Source organism: Euleptes europaea, chromosome 7 (genome assembly GCF_029931775.1).
Source record: "Euleptes europaea isolate rEulEur1 chromosome 7, rEulEur1.hap1, whole genome shotgun sequence".
Lineage (NCBI taxonomy): Eukaryota > Metazoa > Chordata > Lepidosauria > Squamata > Sphaerodactylidae > Euleptes > Euleptes europaea.
This window is the reverse complement of record NC_079318.1, coordinates 29,660,445-29,685,266: the sequence shown is the minus strand read 5'-3', so window position 1 is coordinate 29,685,266 and position 24,822 is coordinate 29,660,445. Positions and strand designations below refer to the sequence as shown.

General features: G+C 39.9%; 1 protein-coding gene across 1 annotated transcript in view; it reads right to left on the bottom strand.

Moving 5' to 3' along the window:
• The window catches only part of SDCCAG8 (SHH signaling and ciliogenesis regulator SDCCAG8), a 123,360-nt gene that overhangs the window by 75,580 nt on the left and 22,958 nt on the right, over positions 1–24,822 (bottom strand). The window contains exons 10-12 of the mRNA XM_056853342.1: positions 23,041–23,175; positions 19,602–19,718; positions 12,740–12,882 (exon numbers count right to left, since the gene is read on the bottom strand). Coding sequence (XP_056709320.1) covers positions 12,740–12,882; positions 19,602–19,718; positions 23,041–23,175 — 395 coding nt within the window. The remainder of the gene's footprint in view (positions 1–12,739; positions 12,883–19,601; positions 19,719–23,040; positions 23,176–24,822) is intronic.

Genomic DNA, 24,822 nt, shown 5'->3' with positions numbered 1-24,822 from the left:
AAATAACATTTCAGCTACCTTAGGAAGATCCTGTAGCCAATGGAAGAGGCCAGGTTTCCCAACTAGACATATCCTTTGAAAACAATAAAGGATTATTAATTATTCCACCCCCCCTTAATTACCTTAAGGCAAGACCTTCTTTTCAGGTGGATATATTTGTGGTTTGTACAGCTCAAGGACAAAGAATCAAGATAATTTACAGAACAGCCCAGGGAAGGGGAAAAAAATGCTTGCAAGATTCTGTTACAAATAAGGACAACAAATGGCAACTTTCAAACCTACACTAGTCATTTAATAATATGCTTTTGTATCAAATAAGACTATTTTTCTCAACAGCCCCAAATTAGATATACTGCAGAAACTGATGCATAAATAGCATATGGCTCTGTGATACCACCTATTTCAAATCCCCATAATGTTTCTTCCCCTCCCTGCTTAAAATGAATAATTGAGCCAAGCCATAAACCTTCTGCAAAGAGAAAAATATACAAGTTCAAAAACAGAAGCTTCAATTTTCTTTGTTTAGTAAAGAAATACATCAGCACGCACACTTGTTCGTCTTCAAAGTATTTCTATCATTCACTCTGGCCATTTAACTATGGTAACTACTGTAATCATTCTACATAACAGGACGGTTTTTCCAGGGCCATTCCTTCTAACGTGTTATTTTCTTTTCAGCCTCACTGTCTCTGTATTTCAGTCTGACAGTAAATCTTTTACCTACATGTCAATAAACTCACTACTCCTCATGATGCTTGTACAATTTACAACTGGATTATGCACAAAGTTACAGGACTAAGGTGCAATGGCCAAGATGTACAGAAAGGAACAAGCGTATCCTCCTTGTCAAAAAGCACAAGGAACAATTTTCTAGACCACAGTTGTTGTAATATAGGTCACAAGCCTGGCATGTGCTGAATGTTCAGGTGAGAATAATCTGCTTCACAGATGAATGCACACGAATGAATGTACTCACATTTCCTTTCAAACTAATAAATACACTTTAACGAAAAAAGAGGTAAAATATACTGAACTCAGGCGATAAAGTCTCACAGTACACTTCCAACTTCAGAGGAGCGACAGAACAGAATATGAGCTGCCAAAGAAAATGCCCAGGTCAATTAACAGATTGATGCATTTCTTGTATTACACATTTGCTGGTATATTGTCCGGTCGAGAAAAGTTTCGGTGTGCTTTTTGTACTAAAAAGGCATTGCAAGGTCTTGCTTCAGACCAATGGCCACACCACTGCAAACATCATGGAGCTCTGCAGCTATCCTGCAGCTTCCCTCTCTGTGGTCAGTCTTCCCAGCTGCCCTATCTGTTACTGTCTGATTAGTTCTGCTAAGGAGCCCCTCCCCTGCCAGCTTTCCACGCCATCTGTTCTACACAAGATGGCTGCTGCCCAGCAACCTAACACTGCCCTCCTACCTGGCACCCGGCTACCATCCTTACCCCAAAGTGCTAACACAGGTTCTCACTGCTGGCAGAGTCAGGATTTCATTACTACTACTTTGACAAGAGCAGGGTTGTTTGTAATTTCTCTTTTATCCTGATTTTGATTGTACAACCACCTCCCACTGATTCAGTTTGCTTCAGTTTTGTTGCTCACAGATTTTACTCTCCACATTAATCTCCCTCTGGCATGTTACTGCATCTGTTCCCTTTTTTATTATTAATTTTCAAATTCCCACCATTTTTGACAAAAAGGAGGTAATCTACACTCTGCTTCTGCCCATTTCATTTTCTTTAATTTGGAAGATAAGTATGAAAGCATGCCAAAGAAGTTAATTCTCCGTTAACAGTTTATTTTCTGGCATCACGATGCCTTTGTATATGAAAAGCAGACAGGAATAAATGTTAACTAAACCACAAGCAATCCTAAATTTAATGAAAAATAAACATATGAAATAGAAACAAAGAAGAAACTTATTTTAGGTTTTACCCTACTCTTCAATTATAAATTAACAGGTAATGTTTTTGAAGCCAGATATAAAAATATGTTTTAATTATTCTTTACTTGGGATAAATACATTTTTCTATGGATCTGCAATATTACTAACTGGTGTATTTTACACACCATGAAAGCTTGCACAATTATTTGTCCTCTAAAATCAACCTAGTTTGTTAGAAGTTTGCAAATCATTTATATTATAAAATATGGATGCTCTTGATAAGTTGCATTTTAAAAGCACTCCATAATATTCTTCTTCTCTGTAAGAGATATTGCTAACCAAGCAACATTTACTGTAGTTATTAATTATCTGTGATATTTTGAATGAAAGCAAAAGTCTTCTATTGACACAGGAGAAATTTCTTTTTTAAATTTATAGTGCATATGTATCCCACACACACATATGCCTAGCAACAATACGGCCAATATCCTAAGCCACACGAGTAAACCTTGAGCAGCTTAATCAAGTCATAAGAACCTGGAAGATAGAATGATACATTTAAATTATGTACCTTATTTATTATACATGGATATCAATTAATGCTGCTGAAGCTTCTGAAAATGTGCTGGAGGCTACCAGAAACACTGATAAATAGCAGGCATTTGAAGCTGAAGTGGAAACAATGCTTTTAAGGGTTGTCTGTCCTTCAAAACATTGCCCAAATATATTATTTCAAAAGAATTTTGTGCATACCAACATCAAATACTCTTGTGTTCTTCCTTTGAAATGTACCACTTCCTATAATTACTAGCAAGAACATGGAATAATCTGCAACAAGTACATTGTCTGCTTTGGCATTCAAAATTAGCATTGGAGTCTTATAGGCATGGATCCTGATACGCACACTCCACTAAGAGTTTCTTATGGGCAAGCTCTGCAGAAATGAACTGGTATTGTAAAAAAAGCAGCAACATATGTTTGCAAATTTTACTAGGATGGCAAATATGTACCTGATGGATTGCAGGCACTATTTCAGTCCACATCAAAATTTTGTAAAACGGTCTGACTAACAGTAATAGGGCAGTGGTACACTGCAATTATTGTAGGTACCACCTGCTTTTATTGCACTGTCTTCACCTGGTAATTCCACAGTCTATATTGTTTATAGCGCATACCTTTCTTTGATAGTCTGTTGTTGGCATTGTTATCGAATTCTGTAATCCTAGTCCTATTGCATTGTCCATTGGTTGTCATGCTGTCTGATTATACTGTTTATACCCAATAGCCTTTCTTGAATCTCCAAAAGAAAGACAAACTATAAAGTAAATACATAAATGTTTAAAAGTTAAGTTACCACTCTACACAGACTGCCTCTGGAAGACTCTGCCCTGTGCTGAGCATAGGAGTAGGATTTAACCCTAACATTAAAAGAATAGAACTGAGGTCTCATCCTAAATAAAAACAAAACAAATTAACAACAACAACAAAAACTAGTTCAAGCCTAATGCAGCTAGATTAAATAATTCCAAAGATGTTTCCTTATGAAAATAAAAGGATATGTATGCTTGGAATAATCCAACTAGATGAAAGAAATATGACTTCAATTCTTGGAATTCATCTCGACTCAGAACGGGACATTTTTGAAAGGGGAACCTATACTTTAATATTAACTTAATATTTTAAAATTAACTTATTATTTTAATATTTTAATATTAAACTTACACTTTAATATTAACTTCTTATTATTGTCAAATGTTAATTTGCTTTTTTGAGGTAGATCTACCTGATGAAGGTAATCATGGCACTGGTACAAAGAAGGCCCTTCCCCAAGTATTGTAAGATTTCCCTTCCCAAAAAAGAAAAGAAGCTCCAAAACCTTAAGAGTTTGAAAGCTATATGTAGGAGAAAATGCTCTAACAGATATGCTAGGTGTCGCTCCATTTAGGGGTCTTCAGATAAATCTAGCACTTTGAACTGGGCAAGTGTAGTTAAACAAAGACTGATCTGGGATCAATTTCATCTGTCCCTATTAGGAGATGGACAAAATGTGGACTGGTGATTGTTCTGAACCTTTTTCAAAGGCAGCTGTAGTAATTCCATATAGTCATTTCCCATGGATGACAGTGGGTAGGGCTGCAGCATCACACTAGGGCCTCTGTTAGCTTGTTGGTATTAACTGAGGAAAAGGTCTCCTGGCTATACTCCCAACTGGAGTATCTAGGAACAAATATTAATTAAATGGATTTGTGAAATAGTGGCAACATTTACTTTCATTTAGTAAGAAGAAATTATTTACTAACACTGTTGTTTTCAACTGGCATCATTTCAACCAATCATTATTCTTCCTCTCCTAATTCTTTGCAACAGTTGGATATGATATCGATGGAACACTTTTAACCAGTTATATTTAGGACTGTTAACACAATAGAATATTAACTAGATTCAGATACATGAGATGCAAGCTTGAACCAAATCATAAAGAATTTTTTAAAGTTCTAAAGAACCTAAAGAATGCTACGTCTTCAAGTCCAAATGAAGGCACTGATTATGACTCATACAGCTCTAAATGGCTTTCTCCGTCAAGCACAATATATACCCAACCTCCACCTCTATCTTGCCCTGAATTGTACAAGAATTCTACATCTTCAAGCTAGAACTTCCAATTACATGTACGGAGGCAGTATTCACGGGCACCTGTGGAGCTCTTCCCAAGGAGGTTCGGCAAAACCTCAGAATGCCACTTTACACCTTACAGGTCTCTGGTCTTCCACTGCATATCACCTTATCTGTTTTGTAACATTTGAAGCACCCTCGCATGTCTAAAAACATGTGGTAAACATGCCTCCAGAAAGGGCCATTTAGGGAAAGGGGCACAGGAGAGTTGTTTGGCCTGGGCCGCCTTCTCAAAGGGGAGCTCAAATTTAGACACATTGGTTTTGTGGCATTTGATAAATTTCACATTTTGTTTTTATGTGCATCCCTAGTGGAACAAAATATGATGTCCTCTCTCAGCTTGAATTAAAAAAAAAAAAGTTCAAACTATGCCTCACTCCTTTTTGGGTGCCTTATTTTGTTTTCATATGTTTTTTATTTGTATTATGGCTAGGTGCCTCTCAGAGGGCTCTGTCCAGGAGCAGTAATTGACATAACTTATTGCAGGTTTTCAGACACATGCGTTCCAGGTGCAGGTCCTTACCTTTAAAGCCCTTCATGGCCTGGGACCCACATCGCTGAAGAGCAACCTCCCTCTGCAGGAGCCTGCACAACAGCCTCATTCAGCTAAGCAAGTTCTTTTGTTGGTGCCCCCACTGCGGTTGGCATGTTTATCACCCATTTGTCTAACAGCCTTCTCCATTGCTCCTCCCACTTTATGTAATGAGCTTCCTGAAAGGACGAGAAAGGCTCCCTATTACTGACCTTTAGCAACGACTTTAAAGGCAGTCCTTTTTTTGATAAAGCATCAGGCTGATCCATGTTTTTAGTGGTTGCTGTAATTTTATGTACTGGTCTTTTTTCTGAGGTGTTACGTTTGCTCCTTATCTGAGGGATTGAGTGTTTAACTGCTAATTGAACATGCATATGTTTTAGCTTTTACAGTAAGCTGCCTTAAGCCTCTGGAAGGGTGTAGCAGAAATTCTTAAATACGTGAGTGGTATACTGGAGAGATTTTAAATATTTGTTGGATTTATTTGTATGATAATATTATAACTCATTCATACTTTTAGGATGGGAGAAATAATAAGTTCATAGATGAATGAACCATATTAAAATTTGCTTCATTTACTATGGCTAATTAAAAAACCCTGAAAGTCTAATAAAATATATATTCACTGCCACTGGACATCAAAACTAGTTCAAATACAAGAGAAATACAGATATATATGCATTCTTGCAACTCATAGCAAGAACAATATAGGATGAGGAGTATTAAACCATTTCTAATTAACAGGTTGTTAAACTGCTCAGTACTCAACTAATATTTCAGAGCACTATTTTTGAGAAACTCAATTCCTAGAAGATGAAGTTGAATGGATGACAGTTTTAAACATCAATGTTACGGAAATGTCATATTGAAGATCCACATATATGCCAGATCCAATTTGTTTAAGGTATTTACTATCTCAGAAAAATTTAGCTATTGCAAAACGAAAAGGGGGCTCTGTTTTGTTTTTAAAAGCAGGATTCTAGTCCTCATGTTTATAGAGGAAGATAAAAGGGTACTTAATGTAAATTTAAGAAGAGTAGATTATTGGGGATTTGTACCATACCATGCCCCTATCTTGCACATGAATTCATATGACATATGTGCCCCTGTAGAGTGTCAGATCAGGATCTGGGAGATCCAGGTTCAAATCCCTACTTTGCACAGAACCTTGTTGGGTGATCCTGGGCCAATCATTCTCTCTCAGCCTAACCTAATTCATAAAGTTGTTGTGAGGATAAAACAAAGGTTGGGAAAATGATGTTCTAAGCTGTTTTGGGTGTCCATTGGGGAGAAAAGGGGGTATAAATATGTTAAATAAACAAAATCACTAACAATTCTCATAGAAATTCAAGCAACCTAACTTAAAATACACTGATTAAATTCAGACCAAATATATTTTAATAAGCTGCTAGCTGCAATAAGGATCGAATACATTTCAATAAACTGCTAATTGCAATAAATTACTGTCATTTACAGATAAATGTAAGGCATCAAGGACAAAATTAATAAATTAAAATGAATTATAATTCTGCAGCATCTCTAAAGTAGCCATGGACTTGTCTATGTGAGAGAGCCATAACTGCATCTCACTTAATGCTCTAGAAGAAGGAGAAGGAGAGTTGGTTTTTATATGCTGACTTTCTCTACCACTTAAGGAAGAATCAAACTGGCTTACAATCACCTTCCCCTCCCCATAACAGGCACCCTGTGAGGTAAATGGGGCTGAGAGAGTGTGACTAGCCCAAGGTCACTCAGCTGGCTTCATGTGGAGGAGTGGGGAAACAAATCCAGTTCACCAGATGAGCCTCCACCGCTCATGTGGAGGAGTGGGGAATCAAACCCAGTTCTCCAGATCAGAGTCCACTGCTCCAAACCACCTCTCTTAACCACTACACCACACACAACAGCTACATTATTGTAATAGTACAACATTTGTAAAAAGCTCTGCTATAGAAAGGCCAAATTGGGACCAAATAACTTAACTTGCAATCTGGATTTGAATTTCAAGGGCAGTGTTTTTGCAACATGCACTGAAACCAGCTTCTAAGAATTCTATTACTAAGTCTCACTACTCCTACCTAATAAATCAGTACAATCACCATGAAAATAAAATCCTTTTTTGAGAATGCAGTCCACCATCAGTGAAACAAATGCAATCTGAACTTGTTATGGCTACAAAAACCCAGTTTTAAATTATAGCACTGACAGGAGTTGAAAGATCCAAACAATTAATTACCCTAACACATCTTGAAAAACAAGTATCATACAAGATTTGTGTTCCTGTGTGTCCCCAGTCTAAAAGGCACAACTATCTAGTCAATTAAAAAGAAATTGGTGCTGATTAGCTGACAGATAAAATAAATAAAGATATCAAAAGCAAATACAATTCAGTCAGTTTTCATATAGTAAGAACAAGGAAGAAAAATAAAGTGACCAAGTATAGGCAGCAAGGACACGGAGAAAGATAAGGGTTGTGGTAGAGAAGGTGAAAGAAGTAACTAGAGAGGAACAACCACTCAGAGATGCACCAGAAGACCACATGGAAGACACAAGAGGTTTTATTAGGGATCTGGCCTGACTCTTCCTTTCCACTTTACAATAAAAGGACAAACTCAGCAATTCTTGGACTAGTTATCAGTGATAATGAGGAAAACATTTGATGCCCTACTTCATGAGGAAGGAGATGGACCAGATAAGGGAAGGGAATAGAAAAAAGGGGGAAGCTAAGTGAGGAAGGAGAAGGGAAAGGGAAGAGGGGAGGGAAGGGGGAAGTAGGGGGAGGGAGGGGAAAGGAAAGAAAGGAGGGTGGCCAGCTACTGATGGTAACCATTGCTGTTCTCAACCATAAGCCTAGCGGAAGTAGGGGGAGATAGTTGTGCCAAAGCCAAGGATGGCACAGCCACACCACAGCCGAGTCACCTCCTGAGCGGTTGGCTGCGCTGTGGCCAGCAAGGTGAAAATCAACGCACCTTCAACAACTGCGAAACTGTTGTGTGTAGTTCCACTGGGCTGCGTCACCATTTTTGCCGGCATAAGTTCACACCAGCAAAAGTGAGCATGCCTGCGGCAAAAGGGCTCAGGGAGCTGACTAATGTCAACCCCGGTTTTGGATCATCTCCTTTGGCGCTGGCACAAGCCCCTGTGCCGGAGGTATGCTGCCACCATGGCTGTGCTGGCGCCCATGTTGTTGTTGCTGCGCTGCTCCCCGGCACTGGTGTAAATGGCCCGGTGCTGGCGTAAATGCCCATTTAACTGGTGCAAGTGGCATTTACGCTAGCACCAGGGTCACACCACGTCCTAACGGCTTTTGCCCTGCCTTAGGATCGCACTGTTAGTATACCTTATTCAGAGAATGGAAGTTTTTGTTTTTTTTACAAAATCCATCTCCAGTTTGGATTTTCTCCAAAACACCACACAGCTTCATAACTTGTATGATTAGCCTTAGGAAGGAAATGGGTAAACCATTTGGTTAACTATCACAACAAATCATTATAAAAAGTCCTGCAAAATCCAAAGTTTCGCTTTCTTAATAAGTTATCCAAAACTTTTTTCAAGTTCATTAACCTCTAGCATATTTGTTCTCTAAATACAGGCTGTGAGAAGGGTGTTTTTCTTCCCATCTGCTACTAGCCCATGATCTATATTTACACCTTTTTTTTTTAAGGAAGATGATGTGATCATTTAGGAGGCAAACTAAAATATCCCAAATGAACCACTAATATTCATATTCTTTCAGCACGAGGATATGTAATTAGCCTCACCAATACTACACACCTAAATGCTTTCTGGGCCACTTTCAAATCTGAATATTCTCTTGTCATGGACAAGTCTTGTGTCCCTGAAAATGCCCCCGAACACTAGAAGAAGAAGAGTTGGTTTTTATATGCCGACTTTCTCTACCACTTAAGGAAGAATCAAACCGGCTTACAATCACCTTCCCTTTCCCTCCCCACAACAGACACCCTGTGAGGTAGGTGGGGCTGAGAGAGTGTGCCTAGCCCAAGGTCACCCAGCTGGCTTCATGTGTAGGAGTGGGGAAACCAACCTGGTTCACCAGATTAGCATCCGCCGCTCATGTGGAGGAGTGGGGAATCAAACCTGGTTCTCCAGATTAGAGTCCACCACTCCAAACCAACGCTCTTAACCACTACATCACGCTGGCTCTCTAGTTTGTGCTATAGATTGAATCCATTCCTATCACAAATATACCATAATTATGTTCAGGGAATTCAGATGCTTATAACATTGAGGAAGCTACTGTCAACAGAAATATGATCAAACTTCAGAAAGAGTTTTGATTGTTCATACCCTGGCTAAGGCATACGTATATGGCACAGATAATATTGTAATTTACATTATTGACCCTTTTCACAGAATGCAGGCATTGTCATAATGAGCAACTGCAAAAAGTGTAAACATGGAATTGGAGAATAATGTGTTATTTAATGTCAACAGTTCCCTAAAAGCAACTGCATCAAAGAGTCTTAAAAGAATTGTCGAAGGCTTTCACGGTCAGAGTTCATTGGTTCTTGTAGGTTATCCGGGCTGTGTAACCGTGGTCTTGGAATTTTCTTTCCTGACGTTTCGCCAGCAACTGTGGCAGGCATCTTCAGAGTAGTAACACTGAAGGACAGTGTCTCTCAGTGTCAAGGGTGTAGAAAGAGTAATATATAGTCAGAAAGGGGTTGGGTTTGAGCTGAGTATTGTCCTGCAAAAGTATTGTCCTGTAAGTATCAAGATAATGTGCTAATGAGGGTATGGTATGTTAATATGGAACCATTGTATCCTGAAGTGATCTGTTAATGTGTGTAATCCAAAACTAATCTGTATGGCTATTGTTGAATGTTGTCTTTGTCTGGAGGTGTTTCAGGGCAGGAAGCCAAGCCTTATTCATTCTTAAACTCTCCTCTTTTCTGTTAAAGTTGTGCTGATGTTTGTGAATTTCAATGGCTTCTCTGTGCAATCTGACAAAATAGTTGGTAGAATTGTCCAGTCTTTCAGTGTCTTGGAATAAGACCCTGTGTCCTGTTTGTGTCAGTCCATGTTCAGCCACTGCTGATTTCTCAGGTTGGCCAAGTCTGCAGTATCTTTCATGTTCTTTTATCCTTGTTTGTATGCTGCGTTTTGTGGTCCCGATGTAAACTTCTCCACAGCTGCAAGGTATACGATATACTCCTGCAGAGGTGAGGGGGTCTCTTTTGTCTTTTGCTGATCGTAGCATTTGTTGTATTTTCTTGGTGGGTTTAAACACTGTTTGTAGGTTATGTTTTTTCAAAAGTTTCTCCATCCTATCAGTGACTCCTTTAATAAATGGCAAGAATACCTTTCCTATGGGAGACTGTTTTTCTTGAGTTTTCTGATTTTTGTTTGGTTCAATGGCCCTTCTGATTTCATTCTTGGAGTAGCCGTTTGCTAGCAGTGCGTGATTTAGATGGTTAGTTTCTTCCTTGAGAAACTGTGGTTCACAGATCCGTCTTGCACGGTCCATTAATGTTTTGATTATTCCTCTTTTCTGTCGGGGGTGGTGGTTGGAGTTTTTGTGTAAGTAGCGATCTGTGTGAGTTGGTTTCCGGTAGACCTTGTGACCTAACTGAAGGTTTGATTTACGGATGACAAGGGTATCAAGAAATGGGAGTTTACCCTCAATTTCCTTTTCCATGGTAAACTGAATGTTTGGATGGATATTATTAAGATGGTTTAGAAAGTCCATTAATTTTTCTTCACCATGGCTCCAAATGGTAAATGTATCATCTACGAACCTGAACCAGACTGTAGGTTTGTAAGGTGCTGATTCTAATGCTGTCTTTTCAAAATATTCCATGTAAAAGTTTGCTATTACTGGACTGAGTGGACTTCCCATAGCTACTCCATCAATCTGTTCATAAAATTCTTGATCCCATAGGAAATAACTTGTTGTCAAACAATGACAAACAATGTCAAACAGCCTTATTTCACCATTGTTTGACAACAAGTTATTTCCTATGGGATCAAGAATTTTATGAACAGATTGATGGAGTAGCTATGGGAAGTCCACTCAGTCCAGTAATAGCAAACTTTTACATGGAATATTTTGAAAAGACAGCATTAGAATCAGCACCTTACAAACCTACAGTCTGGTTCAGGTTCGTAGATGATACATTTACCATTTGGAGCCATGGTGAAGAAAAATTAATGGACTTTCTAAACCATCTTAATAATATCCATCCAAACATTCAGTTTACCATGGAAAAGGAAATTGAGGGTAAACTCCCATTTCTTGATACCCTTGTCATCCGTAAATCAAACCTTCAGTTAGGTCACAAGGTCTACCGGAAACCAACTCACACAGATCGCTACTTACACAAAAACTCCAACCACCACCCCCGACAGAAAAGAGGAATAATCAAAACATTAATGGACCGTGCAAGACGGATCTGTGAACCACAGTTTCTCAAGGAAGAAACTAACCATCTAAATCACGCACTGCTAGCAAACGGCTACTCCAAGAATGAAATCAGAAGGGCCATTGAACCAAACAAAAATCAGAAAACTCAAGAAAAACAGTCTCCCATAGGAAAGGTATTCTTGCCATTTATTAAAGGAGTCACTGATAGGATGGAGAAACTTTTGAAAAAACATAACCTACAAACAGTGTTTAAACCCACCAAGAAAATACAACAAATGCTACGATCAGCAAAAGACAAAAGAGACCCCCTCACCTCTGCAGGAGTATATCGTATACCTTGCAGCTGTGGAGAAGTTTACATCGGGACCACAAAACGCAGCATACAAACAAGGATAAAAGAACATGAAAGATACTGCAGACTTGGCCAACCTGAGAAATCAGCAGTGGCTGAACATGGACTGACACAAACAGGACACAGGGTCTTATTCCAAGACACTGAAAGACTGGACAATTCTACCAACTATTTTGTCAGATTGCACAGAGAAGCCATTGAAATTCACAAACATCAGCACAACTTTAACAGAAAAGAGGAGAGTTTAAGAATGAATAAGGCTTGGCTTCCTGCCCTGAAACACCTCCAGACAAAGACAACATTCAACAATAGCCATACAGATTAGTTTTGGATTACACACATTAACAGATCACTTCAGGATACAATGGTTCCATATTAACATACCATACCCTCATTAGCACATTATCTTGATACTTACAGGACAATACTTTTGCAGGACAATACTCAGCTCAAACCCAACCCCTTTCTGACTATATATTACTCTTTCTACACCCTTGACACTGAGAGACACTGTCCTTCAGTGTTACTACTCTGAAGATGCCTGCCACAGTTGCTGGCGAAACGTCAGGAAAGAAAATTCCAAGACCACGGTTACACAGCCCGGATAACCTACAAGAACCTTAAAAGAATTGTTGGTGTATACTGAACTAACTACTGCCATTCTAAAATAAAATTTAGCACCTTCCTTGTTTGAAAGAGAACTGTGGAACATACTGGACTGATAGATGTATAGATGTATAGTTATCGTTAATAAATCCCTGCCAAGTGTCATTTTGTCTCGATGCTTGGTTCATTACATTTTCAGTTTCTCATGTGCCCGAAGCTGCACAGTCAAACAACTAGGCTAAGCCACTGGCAAAACTTAACAGGGGAAAAGTGAGGGTGAACAGGGTAAGGATTACCTGGTAAGGTGCAGCTGGTGTTCAGCTTTACCCAGCAGTTCTGTTAGTTTTAGACATTCATCCTTTGCTTTTGCTGCATCCTGCTGTGCTCGTTCTAAACGCTGTTTATTTTCACTGAGTTCTACTAGCGCTCTCTCTATTTCCTTAAAAATACATAAAGGCACAATAAAGTCAGAAATAGTACATGCCTAGCTACATCTGATAATACAGAAAGTTATGAATATCACAAAAAAACCCAGAATGATCCCATTTTAGATTTTCATATTATACCTGTAACAAAAAGTGCTGCAATAGAATTGTGACATGGAAATTGAGAAGAGGGATGAGTCTGGCAAGAGGTACTGTTTGTTGCAAACTTAATTATTTTCTTTTGACTCAATGCTACCACCTTTAGTTCACTGCAAATTTCCCAAAACTTACACAATTACCAGCAAAAAAATAATAAATGCAGTGGCCTCAACAATTATGTTTAGCAAATAAAAACCTGTTTTCTAATATTTGCTATTACTGCAACATCATGATAAGCATACTTATGTCTTTAATATTTGCAGATTAAATTAATGGGTTCATCAAGGATGCTATCCGTTTTTATGGCTTGTGTTTACATTCGTTCAATACGACATCTATGGTTTACTTTTGCTCCACTTTCCCCCTGCTGACCCTGAAATTAATTCTTTTAAAAACAAATCTTCAGGCGTTTGTTTGAAGTGAAAAATAAACACAATTTGACAACTATCAATTAATGCCAAGACAATATCATAATTCCATACTATAGGCATAAATATAGGCTCCCATCGTTTTTTCCGGGGAAATGTCTACAGTGAACAGATGGGCTTTATACCATACCCTCAAGATAAATCAGCTCAGGTTCTGTCAGACCATCCAAAACAAAAACAAAAAGGAAATTCTAGCATGAAAGGACTTTTGCTTAAAATTGCCTCTTTCTACCTGCCAGATGTTTGAGCCTAGGGATTTAAGGCAATACCATATCTGCTGATCCTCCCTGTATACAGCGCCTGGATCCAAACATCCCAAGGTACCTGTTTTAAAGATCAAAAACCTCATGACCTTTATCCAGAAATAAGCTTGTGTTGCATTTAAAACACCGGTTTATTGTTTCCACAAGCATCTCTAGCATTAAAAAAAAAAAAAAAAAATCCAGGCTGTTGTTTAGCCAACAGTCATTCTTTGTGCAATTCACAAGGACATGAATAACTGTGGTGAAATTTAATAGAAAAATAAATTTTTTGGAAATGGTCTTGTGCTGCATGTACAGTTTTTAAAAAAACACCCTGGGATTTCTTAGTACAGACAGGAGTGTTTTAAGTATATCATTATAAGGCTGTTTTATGCTGCATTTATACCCTGGCTTATTTTTAATGGTGCACGTTTAACACTTATTTTACCATTTGGTTATTATTGATGATTTCTATGCTGTTTTTAATGATTTATTGCATTGTTTACATTTATCTGATCCTTCATTCATTGACTGAATCAGCTTACTACTACTTCTTGCATTGATCATCACTGTCAAAGGAAGAGGGCTGTTCGATATTTTTGATATGCTGTGGTGGGGCAAAGACAGAGTGCCCCACCCTCCCCTGAACAGCAGAATGCTCTGTGGCACCACAGAAGATGTGGGGGTGCGCTTGCAGCTCACCTCAGAAATAGCAGCGTTGTCAGCTTCCTCTATAAACTGAGCATGCGTCAAGTCCTCTGGGGCACACACTCCGGTCACTCAGGGAGTTAAGTTGTGCTGAAGCAGCGCAAACATCCGAACTCAAATGTGTCTTCCAGCATATCTTTGAAGTGTGCGACCCTTGACAACTGCATTACTCGTCTGTACGATCGAGTCAATATTGTTAACTTCTGGAGGGTCGCTATAACAAAGTTTGAGAACGCCTATAGAAAGTACGAATCCCTGCATTGTCATTCTTGTGTTCAGAGTGAAATATGCTGCACAGTTCAAAAGACAACGGATTAAAATAGAATCCTGAGGAAACCAGGTTTCAAGTAAAAGTTTGGGGAAAGTAAAATTTCACCAGGGGGTGGGGGGAAATCCTTAAAACATTTCTACCAAATACTTGGAAACCACAAGATTTGTCGGTCACTGGTCAGGCCAGTTGTATAGCTTCTTTCTGCCACACACGATATTCCAGCTTCATCTCATGCACCTTATCTTTTTTTCCCTTCCACTTCCTTGCTTCCTGAATAGGAATTAGAACTCCTGACAAATACTTTGACAAAACGGAGATGAACTGCTTATGTAGAGAATCATAATTCCTGAGATACTGAGTTATAGGCAGAGGGGGGGCGGGGCTAGTGATGGCCAACAATCCTAAGTCAGTGGCCTACAGGTCTGATGTTAACACAGAATGATACAGAAACCCATATAGCAATTGATAGAGAAGTATTATGGGAAGTGAAGTGACAGTAATATTAATTTAGCAAAATTATTTAAAAATGAATAAAGTCGGAAACAATGTTAAAATTGTCTGCATTATTATAAAAAAATAGGCAAAGCTTTTAGCAAGAGGTAATAAAGAAGAAAGAACAGAGGTAGAGCTGGAAAGAACAGAAAGGGTGAATTATGGGAGTACAAATTTGTGAGCAATGCAACAGTAACTCCAAACAGTGATGAGGGCATTTTAATGCATCAAAAAAGTCGGGTCTGGATTCTCCCAACACAACTCTCATACCATCAGCCATATATCACACTGTGAATTCATTTCCCAAGTGTGCAGGGTCCTAAATCAGATTGGGACCACATGTGTGTGTGTGTATGCGCCATTTCCCTGACCTGAAATGAGCCCAGGATGCTATTTCCCCACTGCACATGTACAATCCGAATCACTCCCATCTTGCTCTCTAATGACAGTGCCTCCTGTCTAGACTAGGGCTGCCAACCCCCAGTGGCTGGAGAGGAACTACATCTGATCTCCAGGCTGCAGATCCCCTGGAGAAAATGGCAGCTTCAGAGGGTGGACTCCATGGCATTGTACCCCGCTGAGGTCCCTCCCCAGGCTCCACCCCAAAATCTTCAGGAATTTCCCAATCCGGAGCTGACAACCCTACTCTAGACCCAGGGCTGGCAGGCCCCGATATGAGTGCTGAATAGCAGCACAGGAGACCATTTTACTTAGCCCACATGGTTAGTTATCCGACCAACAGACAAAGCTGAACCCCCAGGAAGTGGCAAAATCACTGGGCCTCAGGTTGCTTCTAGTTGTCTAGCAAGGGTTGACAACCCTCTCCCCCACCCCCAACATCAAAGTCTCCACAGGAAGATCTAGTCTACTGTAGCTGAATCTTGCTGGCCTCCTTTTCTGTTCCGTATCAGCCTGCTGCAACCAAATTCAAACCACTGTTACATTCAGTATGCTCTTCCACAGATAATATTATCCTCAACCCTATTACTATTCCACACAGCAAAATGGAGCCTTTGATCAAAACCCTGCATAGCTCCTACCCTCCACTTTGATTATCACTGCTTGGTTTGCTAAAGAGAGCTAGCATCACCCTACCTTCCATTTGTCTTCCTCGTCCTCTTTAATGGAAAGCAAGGTGAGGCTAGGTTTCTTCCGCAAAATTATTTTGAACCCACTGGATTTTGAGGGGAAGGCTTAAGCGGCTGAAAAGTGGCTTGCCGCTATATGGAACATTGTTGATGGAAGCGTCAAAGTGAGTACAGGAGGAGGAGACAAAGGATCAGGAATGCAGAGACAGGACAGGATGATAAGATGTGTCACAGAGTACCAGTCTTCTGAGCCCAGACAGAATCACTTCGACATTCTCCATCACTCTGCCACATTTTGGCAAACAAAATGCAACAGAAAAAAACACACACAGTGAAAGCATAATCGTTGTGTATTTAGAAAATGTATATTTGTTTATTAAGGATACTTCTACGCTACCTCTTCAGAGTTCTGCTTCAGGTAGCTTACAATTAAAGAGTTAACTCACTCTGCTGGGATAGATTTAGGTCACAACTTCATTAAACATCCAAACATTTTGGCAACTAAAGAACAGGACCTCCGTCCCCAATGCAGTAATAGTACCTAGCTAGCCCATTGGGTAGTTAAAGGAAAAATGGGGTGAAGCAGAGGTGAACTCAACTAGATAACTGCCGCCCTTGGCCAACCAGCTGTGAACTTTAGTTCACAGCTTTTTCTGTGGCAAGTGGATTCTCCAAGTGATCCAGGCATTAAGAGCCTCCTCTTTTATGCTTGCAGAACAGACTGTAGGAATGCAATTCTCATTCAAATCCACTCCTACTTTACACTGCTAATGCCAGACAACACACAGTCCTTTCTGCATAAGCTTGGGACATGACATAGGAATGAGACACACAGGCGTGCTTAGGGCTGGCCGTCTGCCTGCAACCTTCTACAATTTAAAATGTTTGTATCTGGCGACAGAAGTCCACTTACCCCAAGGATCATGTCATGGCTGAGAAGAACAAACTCTCTCTTTACTTTTTAATTTCTACAACTCTTTTGGACCCAGCCTGGCCCTTTGAAACAGCAGGCTGCTGTTCCTGCTATGAGCACTGCTTCCCAGCTGCATTTAGCTAAAAAGCCTTTTAAAACTCAGCCAACTTGGTCATGCTGATTCATGCATCTACCAGGCTGGATTACTATAACTGAGTCCATGTAGGCCTAACCTTGAAGAAAACTCAGAAGCCTGAATGAGCAAAAATGCTGCCGTTTAACACAGTTGGTACCAGGCACCAAGGGAACAATGGTTTTTAAAACAGCTGTACTATAATTTTGCTTCTGGGCTCAATTCAAGGTGCGGGTTCATACTGTTTGCACAACCTGGGGAGCAAGGACCACCTCCCCCTGTATAAACGTATACGTCAGCTTGGATCTTCATCACTGTTGGTTTTAACAGTATCTTCCATTCATCAGATGCAGGACACCTCACCAAGGTCCCATTGCCTTCTCTGTAAGGGTGCCAATTTTTATAGAATGGATTGCCAGAGGAGATCTAGGAGACACCCCTGTTGAGGGGTTTCCACAAAACATTATTTTCTACAGCTTTTCAGATTAGAATCAATATTTTATATTATGTATATTATATTGATGCATTCTTATTTTTTTTTTTTTTTCCCACGTAAGGTAAAGGTGCAAACACCGGGTCATTCCTAACCCATGGGATGATGTCACATCCTGACATTTACTACAAAGGCTATGTTTACAGGGCTGTTTGCCATTGCCTTCCCCACTCATCTACACTTTACCCCCAGCAAGCTACTTTTACCAACCTCGGAAGGATGGAAGGCTGAGTCAACCTTCAGCCAGCTACCTGAAACCGACTTGGGGTCGAATTCAGGTCATGAGCAAAGCTTGGACTGCAGTACTGCAGCTTACCACTCTGCTCCATGGGGCACTTGTACACCACTCTGCGCCATGGGGCACTTGTACACCATCCCAAATGCAGAATAGGGTAGAACAGAAAATTTTAAATAAATACAATCATTTAAGAAGTCAAAGTAAATGAAAGCTAAAGATGAAAGCATACACCCCAAAATACAAGTATGTGGATTTTTTTTTATTACTTTTTTGGTATCTTTGACAGCGGGTACAATTGACATGGAGAGAAGACACAGTGCCTGGCTCAATGAAACTGCTCTGCTCACCATTTAGGTGCATGTGTGTATAAGCAGGCAAACAGGACATTAAGGAAACAGGAGTTTTGTATATGCCTCCGATACTCCCCATGCTGTGTGTGTTTCCCATAAAAAAGGAAGGCTAGGATCTGAGAGCTTTGCATAAGCCTCCCCACGTTGCCTGCTTGTGCATGTGGTAGTGGAGGGGAATTATCTGCACATGGGTGCTGTGCCCATGGTATGACTAGATAGTAACTATATCAGGCACTATCACCACCACTTGCTTATATTAGATTACAGGTACAAATTACTATAATTTTGCCATTCATTCAATCAGCCATTCAAAATGCTCTTAGCCATGCCTCAATATATTATTATGCACTGCACCAATTTATTCTTACAGCTACAATGTCTTATGCAGGAGATGATACTTTTGTGTGTGTGTGTGTGTTTGTATGTGTGCAAAACTCTCCAAGCATTAAGTTGTGGAAAATGGCAAATGCATATGTATTGGTATGCGACAGAAGACAGGAGGAGAAGAGAAATATGTCTTTGGATTACAGCTCGTTTTCACAAACGCTACAAAAGATTTTAAGCTCTATCTTTTTTGGAGTTAAAAGTTAATATTTTAACGATCAATGACTAGAAACTAAGTAGTTTTATTTCATAACACTACATGTTCCAGAAATCACTTTAAATGTAAGTATGATTTAATGCATCACGGACATCAGCGAAATTCAAACTGGTAAGAACATATACTGTAAACAAGGGATTTTATAATATTCAGTGTAAACGTATCCTATTCAGCTGGTCCCTAAATGTGGTTTCTCTCAATATCAAATGCCTCCTTCACAACTATACAAAGAGAAATTCCCTGGTTTGTATGACTTCGGAAAGACTGAGTTTTTTAAATTACTAATATTAAATCAGCAACTACTACTTTTACGTTTTTAATGAAATGTCGCCAATAACAATGGGACTTGGAAAAATAAAGAAATAATATGCACTTTAAAAAAAAAGTATCAGAGTTTGGTAGCATTTGCTGCCCGCTTTGTTCTTCGAAAGAGATCTAACAAACAAATTCATATAGGTAACACACCCAGAGCATATGTCATCCTGTGTGCCTAGGCACAGCATGCAAGAGGTCATGTTCCGTATCATCAAGGCACAGAACCTATGACGATGGTCACTTCTAGAAGAATGAGCCGCTTACATTTCTAAAAACAGCTTGATCGTGGTAGTCTCTCTTACCTGATCTTTAATTTCGAGCTCCCTTATAGCTTTCATTCTATACTCTCTGTGCTCCTTTTCTGCCTCGTCCTTCTTCATTTTGGTCTTATTCAGTTCATAACGTATTTCCCCACACACCTGTTAGAAGGAATATATTACAACAGTAAGTAGCTTCAAGACTCCACAGAGCAATATTTACACTGAGAGGTTTTGATGCCCTCTAGTGGTTTACTTTTTTATATATATATATATATATATATATATATATATATATATATATATATATATATATATATATATATATATATATATATTTTTTACTTGATTAATTTTAGGACACTTATGAATTATCACACTAACAGTTTTGAGGGGTAGAAAAGAGCAAGAGTCCAGTAGCACCTTAAAGACTAACAAAATTTCTGGCAGAATACGAGCTTTTGTGAGCCACAGCTCACTTCTTCAGATACTGCTAGAATGTGAATCCATCTATCCTTAAATAGAGAAGAATGAATTAGACACACAATGACAATGTAAATGTCAAAAGTAAGTAAATGACATCAGCATGCGCGATTGGATTATGTGTGATATGCAGAGGGGTAATGTGTGTGTGTAAAGTGCCGTCAAGTTGCAGCCGACTTATGGCGACCCCTTTTTGGGGTTTTCATGGCAAGTGATTAACAGAAGTGGTTTGCCAGTGCCTTCCTCTGTACAGAAACCCTGGTATTCCTTGGTGGTCTCCCTTCCAAATACTAACCAGGGCTGATCCTGCTTAGCTTCTGAGATCTGAAGAGATCAGGCTAGCCTGGGCCATCCAGGTCAGGAAGAGGGGTAGTAGGTGTGGAGAAATTAGCATTGGTAATGAGACAGGAATCCCAGATCACTATTCAACCCAGGAGAATGCATTGTCTTGAGCTTCATTATTAGTTGTAATTCAGCAGTCTCTCTTTCTAATCGCCCTTTGAAATCCCTTTTTTTAAAGAGAACTGATACTCTTAAATCAGCAACTGAATGTCCTGGCAGGTTAAAATGTCCCCCCACTGGTTTCTGAATGTTGTGATTTCTGATGTCAGACTTATGTCCATTTAATCTTTGTCGCAGGGACTGGCCTGTTTGTCCAATATTGAAGGTGGGAGGGCATGGCTGGCATGTGATGACATAAATCACGTAGATGAACAGGAGTATGAACCTGAAACATGGCTGATGTTGCTGGGCCCAGTAATGGTGTTGCTAGGATCTATATGAGAGCAAAGTTGGCACATTGGTTTGTTGCAGGCCTTGGTACCGGAGTCTATCCTACCATTAAGTAGTTTATCATTGAGGGTGAGAAGTTGTTTTAGGTTAGCAGGCTGTCAGTAAGGAAGAAAGGGTCACACACACACACCCCAGTGCCTTAGCGAGGGAAGTGACACAATGCAGCATTGGTTGTATTTCATTAATAATACGTTGGACTGTAGATCATTAATAATATATTTTGAGGGGAAAGTGACACCTTTGGAAGAGAGGTGCTAACCCTTCTATGGTAATGCAGGGCAGAATTCTGAATATACCATACTCAGACAGGATCTGCCCTTGCTCTTCTGGCTCTATTGACTCATTAGCTCATGCCCTTTTGGAATGCCGCTTTTACGAGGAACTTCGATTGCACTATATTTCCCCCCCTTTAACATACAAATCCAATGCCTCTGTGACTGACATAATGCCTTTTTTACTAAGCAATAGGGGCCCCAAGGCTACATTGTCAGTGGCAAGATTTGTTTCAGTCCTTATATCCCTCCAACACTAGATATATGCTGCTCAAGATCAATTGATCAAGGAGCTTCTAAGGGATAAAAGGAAAAAGGAAAGGAAAAGGAAGCGAGGTGCAGAACCCTCTTCAAACCCCATAATCATGACTGTTTAATCTTTGTTACTATTTTGGCATATTTTTCCCTGAATCATCCTCAAGTGACCCAGCCAATTAGAAATCCGATTGTAGATGTGATGACATAACTGTGTCACATAGCCAATCCAGTTTGGCTACATGGTGATGACAATATGGGGAAATTAAGGTTCCTTTTTCATGTTCTTTTCACGTTCTTTCACGCTTCCTCTGGAAAAAATGGCAAAAGGGCAGGTTGAGGGGTCAGAATATGTTCATAATCCCACCTCTCACTGTTATTAGCTCAGTTTTTATATATTAAAGTTGTTCCACACTGCCTTTATTGTTATGAGAGATGGGAATTACAGCCCTTGTTCAGTTCTATTTGCTTCAAGATGTCCTACTTTAAGTTTCTTTATTTACAGATGCTTAAATTAAAATTGTGAATTATCTAGTGTTTATCCACATTGTGGTACTCTCTGCCCCAGGATGTGGTGATGGCTGCCAACTTGGCAAGCTTTAAGCGGGGAGAGGATATGTTCATTGAGGATAGGGCTACCCATGGCTACTTGTCAAAATGAATACTAGCCATGATGCACACCTATTCTCTATTATATTAGGCGCCGTGGAACACAGGCAGGATAATGCTGCTGCAGTCATCTTGCTTGTGGGTTTCCTAGAGACACCTGGTTGGCCACTGTGTGAACAGACTGCTGGACTTGATGGGCCTTGGTCTGATCCAGCATGGCTGCTCTTATGTTCAGACAGATTTTTTGTTTGAAACTCTTTTCTTGCAGGGGACCCAGATATTTTTTGACAGTAGATCAAACTATTTGGGGGGGGTACTGTGTTCACCCAGCCCTCATTGAAACCTCAAGTGTTGCTAGATTTTTCCTCAGTTGCTGGGTTTTTCCTCAGATAGTAATACTATTTCTAATATGATTAACATGACGAAAAAGTGCTTTTGACATCAGTGCTAACAAGTGACCCAGTCACTCACATATGCATATTTGAACCCAAGCACACTTTTAAAAATTCTTTGCTGGAAGTGCTTAATGCCTCTTCTTGCCCTATAAAAATGATATACTCTTTTCCATCAAACATGGCAATACTTCTTAATCATATGGAACATGAACCAAACTTCTTTTTAAAAAACAACTAGGAAACAACTGCTTGCTGCAAGGATATCCCCTTCCCCCATGGCAGGTAAAATGTGTTACAGCCCAGCAGTAGATCATGGTCTGAAGGCTTACCCCACAAAAGTGAAAATAAATTTGAAAACAAGGCCTCAAAAGCCAAAAAATAAGACACATGTTCAGAAAGCTTAAGAACCCTTCTCCAAAAACAAAAACAAATGAAAACTTTCACATTGCATTCTTCTTTTTGCCTAAGCATTTGATTAAGTGAATGTAGCTGTAGTGTCAAGTACTAGACTGGTCAATAACACGGTGTGCATATAGCCAACGAAGCATTTGCCCCAAAAGCAGCTCAGAGTTAAACCATAAAGGTGTACTCAGCTAACGCCCAATCTTGTAAGACACCATACTAGCATGCTTCATTTTTAAAAGTTTCACTATGCATGGTTTTTAAAAGTGTGTTTACCTTATTAATCTCCATATCGCGAGAAGCATTTTGATTTTGAGCTTCTCCCAGCTGATTAGCTAAAGAGATCTTCTCTCTTGTAATCCTGTCAACCTGAGCCTCCAGAGTAGCTACATTCTGAGATAAAGACATCACCTGAGACAAAAGCAGACCAGAATTAGACATAAATCAAACAAGTGGGTAAAGCTGAAAAACAGCACTATTGGAAAATGGCAAGTTCAATGCCTTTATTGGGCTCTGAAGATCAAAGCTCTATTTCTTTAAAACGAGTTTAGGTTGTGAAAGAAAACAATTTATTCTTACAGTAAACTAACACTGCAGCCCTAAGCAGAATTAAAGTTAATGGGCTTAGAAGGTGACCAGCCCCCTACACCGGCGTCCATGCCACTTGCGCTGTGCAAAAGTAGCACAGACACTGGCGTAATGACATTTGCGCAGCGCCCCAGGACTGGCGTGGCAGCGCAGCCCATGGATACGGCTCAGCCTCCCACCGGCATCCTGCCGGTGCAAGTGCTTGCACCAGTGTCCTGGGGGTGGGGCTGCTGGTAGGCTCCCTCCGAACCCCTTCCAGCCTGGGAACACCCCCCTCCGCAAGAGTATTGCTGTGCCAGGTTTTTCCTGACGCAGCCTTACTTGTTCTCTATGGGGGAAAATGCCCCATTTTTGCATTTTTAAATTTAAACAGGCTTTTTTTTTTTTTAGCCTTTTGGGGGCCAGGGAACCTTTTAGGAGGTGCTGTGGCAGCGGCTTGCCTGCGCTGTCCCCGGCCACCGCAAAGCCCAGGAATGAGCTTGCCCAGGAGCAAGCCTAGCAAAAGAAGAACGGCATTTATGGCTAATAAATCCAGAGCACTACTCAAGATGTAACCAACAATCTTTGTAATCGAAGTATATGAATATAAACAAATGTAAAACAAGTATATATCAAGAGTAACAGCAAAGGCACATGGTTCCTGTTACAAAATCAAAAGTCCAAGAATAAGATAGGTTTCCGGTAGTAGATCCTATTTCGCACAGGCTTTTTCAATTCTGGCAGTCCCGTGACGATCAACGTGCATTCCTCAGAACATGTGTTCTGTAAAGTATGTATATAATAATTAAAATCAACATGCCCAGGGGGATGTCAGGAGCAAGCCTAGGCAAGTCTACTCAGAACCTTAGTCCATGTATTTTGTTTTATCTGGCCAAGGGCCGTAAATAAACAATCTATCTACTCAGAACCAAATCCCATATAATTCAGTGGGTATTATTCTCAAGAAAGTGTTGTTAAACTTGGCACTGCAGGAGTAGGACATTGGACTGCAGACTTACTCTTTGCTCTGGCAAGAATTCTTCCTGCCTTCTTGCACCAGGCCTAACAATGAGTAACATCACCACCAACCTTAACCATAGTCACACTCATCAGGATTCCCTCTTAACCAAAACAGGAAACGAGGGTTTTGAGCTGCTTAGCAAAACTGGAGTGAAGGCATTTAAACATATCTTCAACCAGCTCCAAACCAATTTAAAAAATTTTTTTTTAAAGGAAAATAATTCCAGAGGGGCAGCTCTGTTAGTCTGTTGTAGCAAAACTGAACAGGGAGTCCAGTAGCGCCTTAAAGACTACCGAAGTTTATTGCAAAGCTTTTCTGAGTCAGAGCTCACTTCATCAGATGGATGATGAAACTGCATCGGAAGAAGTGAGCTAAAACTCATGAAAGCTTAAGCCAGAACTAGAGTTGCTAGTCTCGGAGGTGCAGACTGGACTCCCTGTTCAACAACCAAAAAGAAAATCATCAGTACT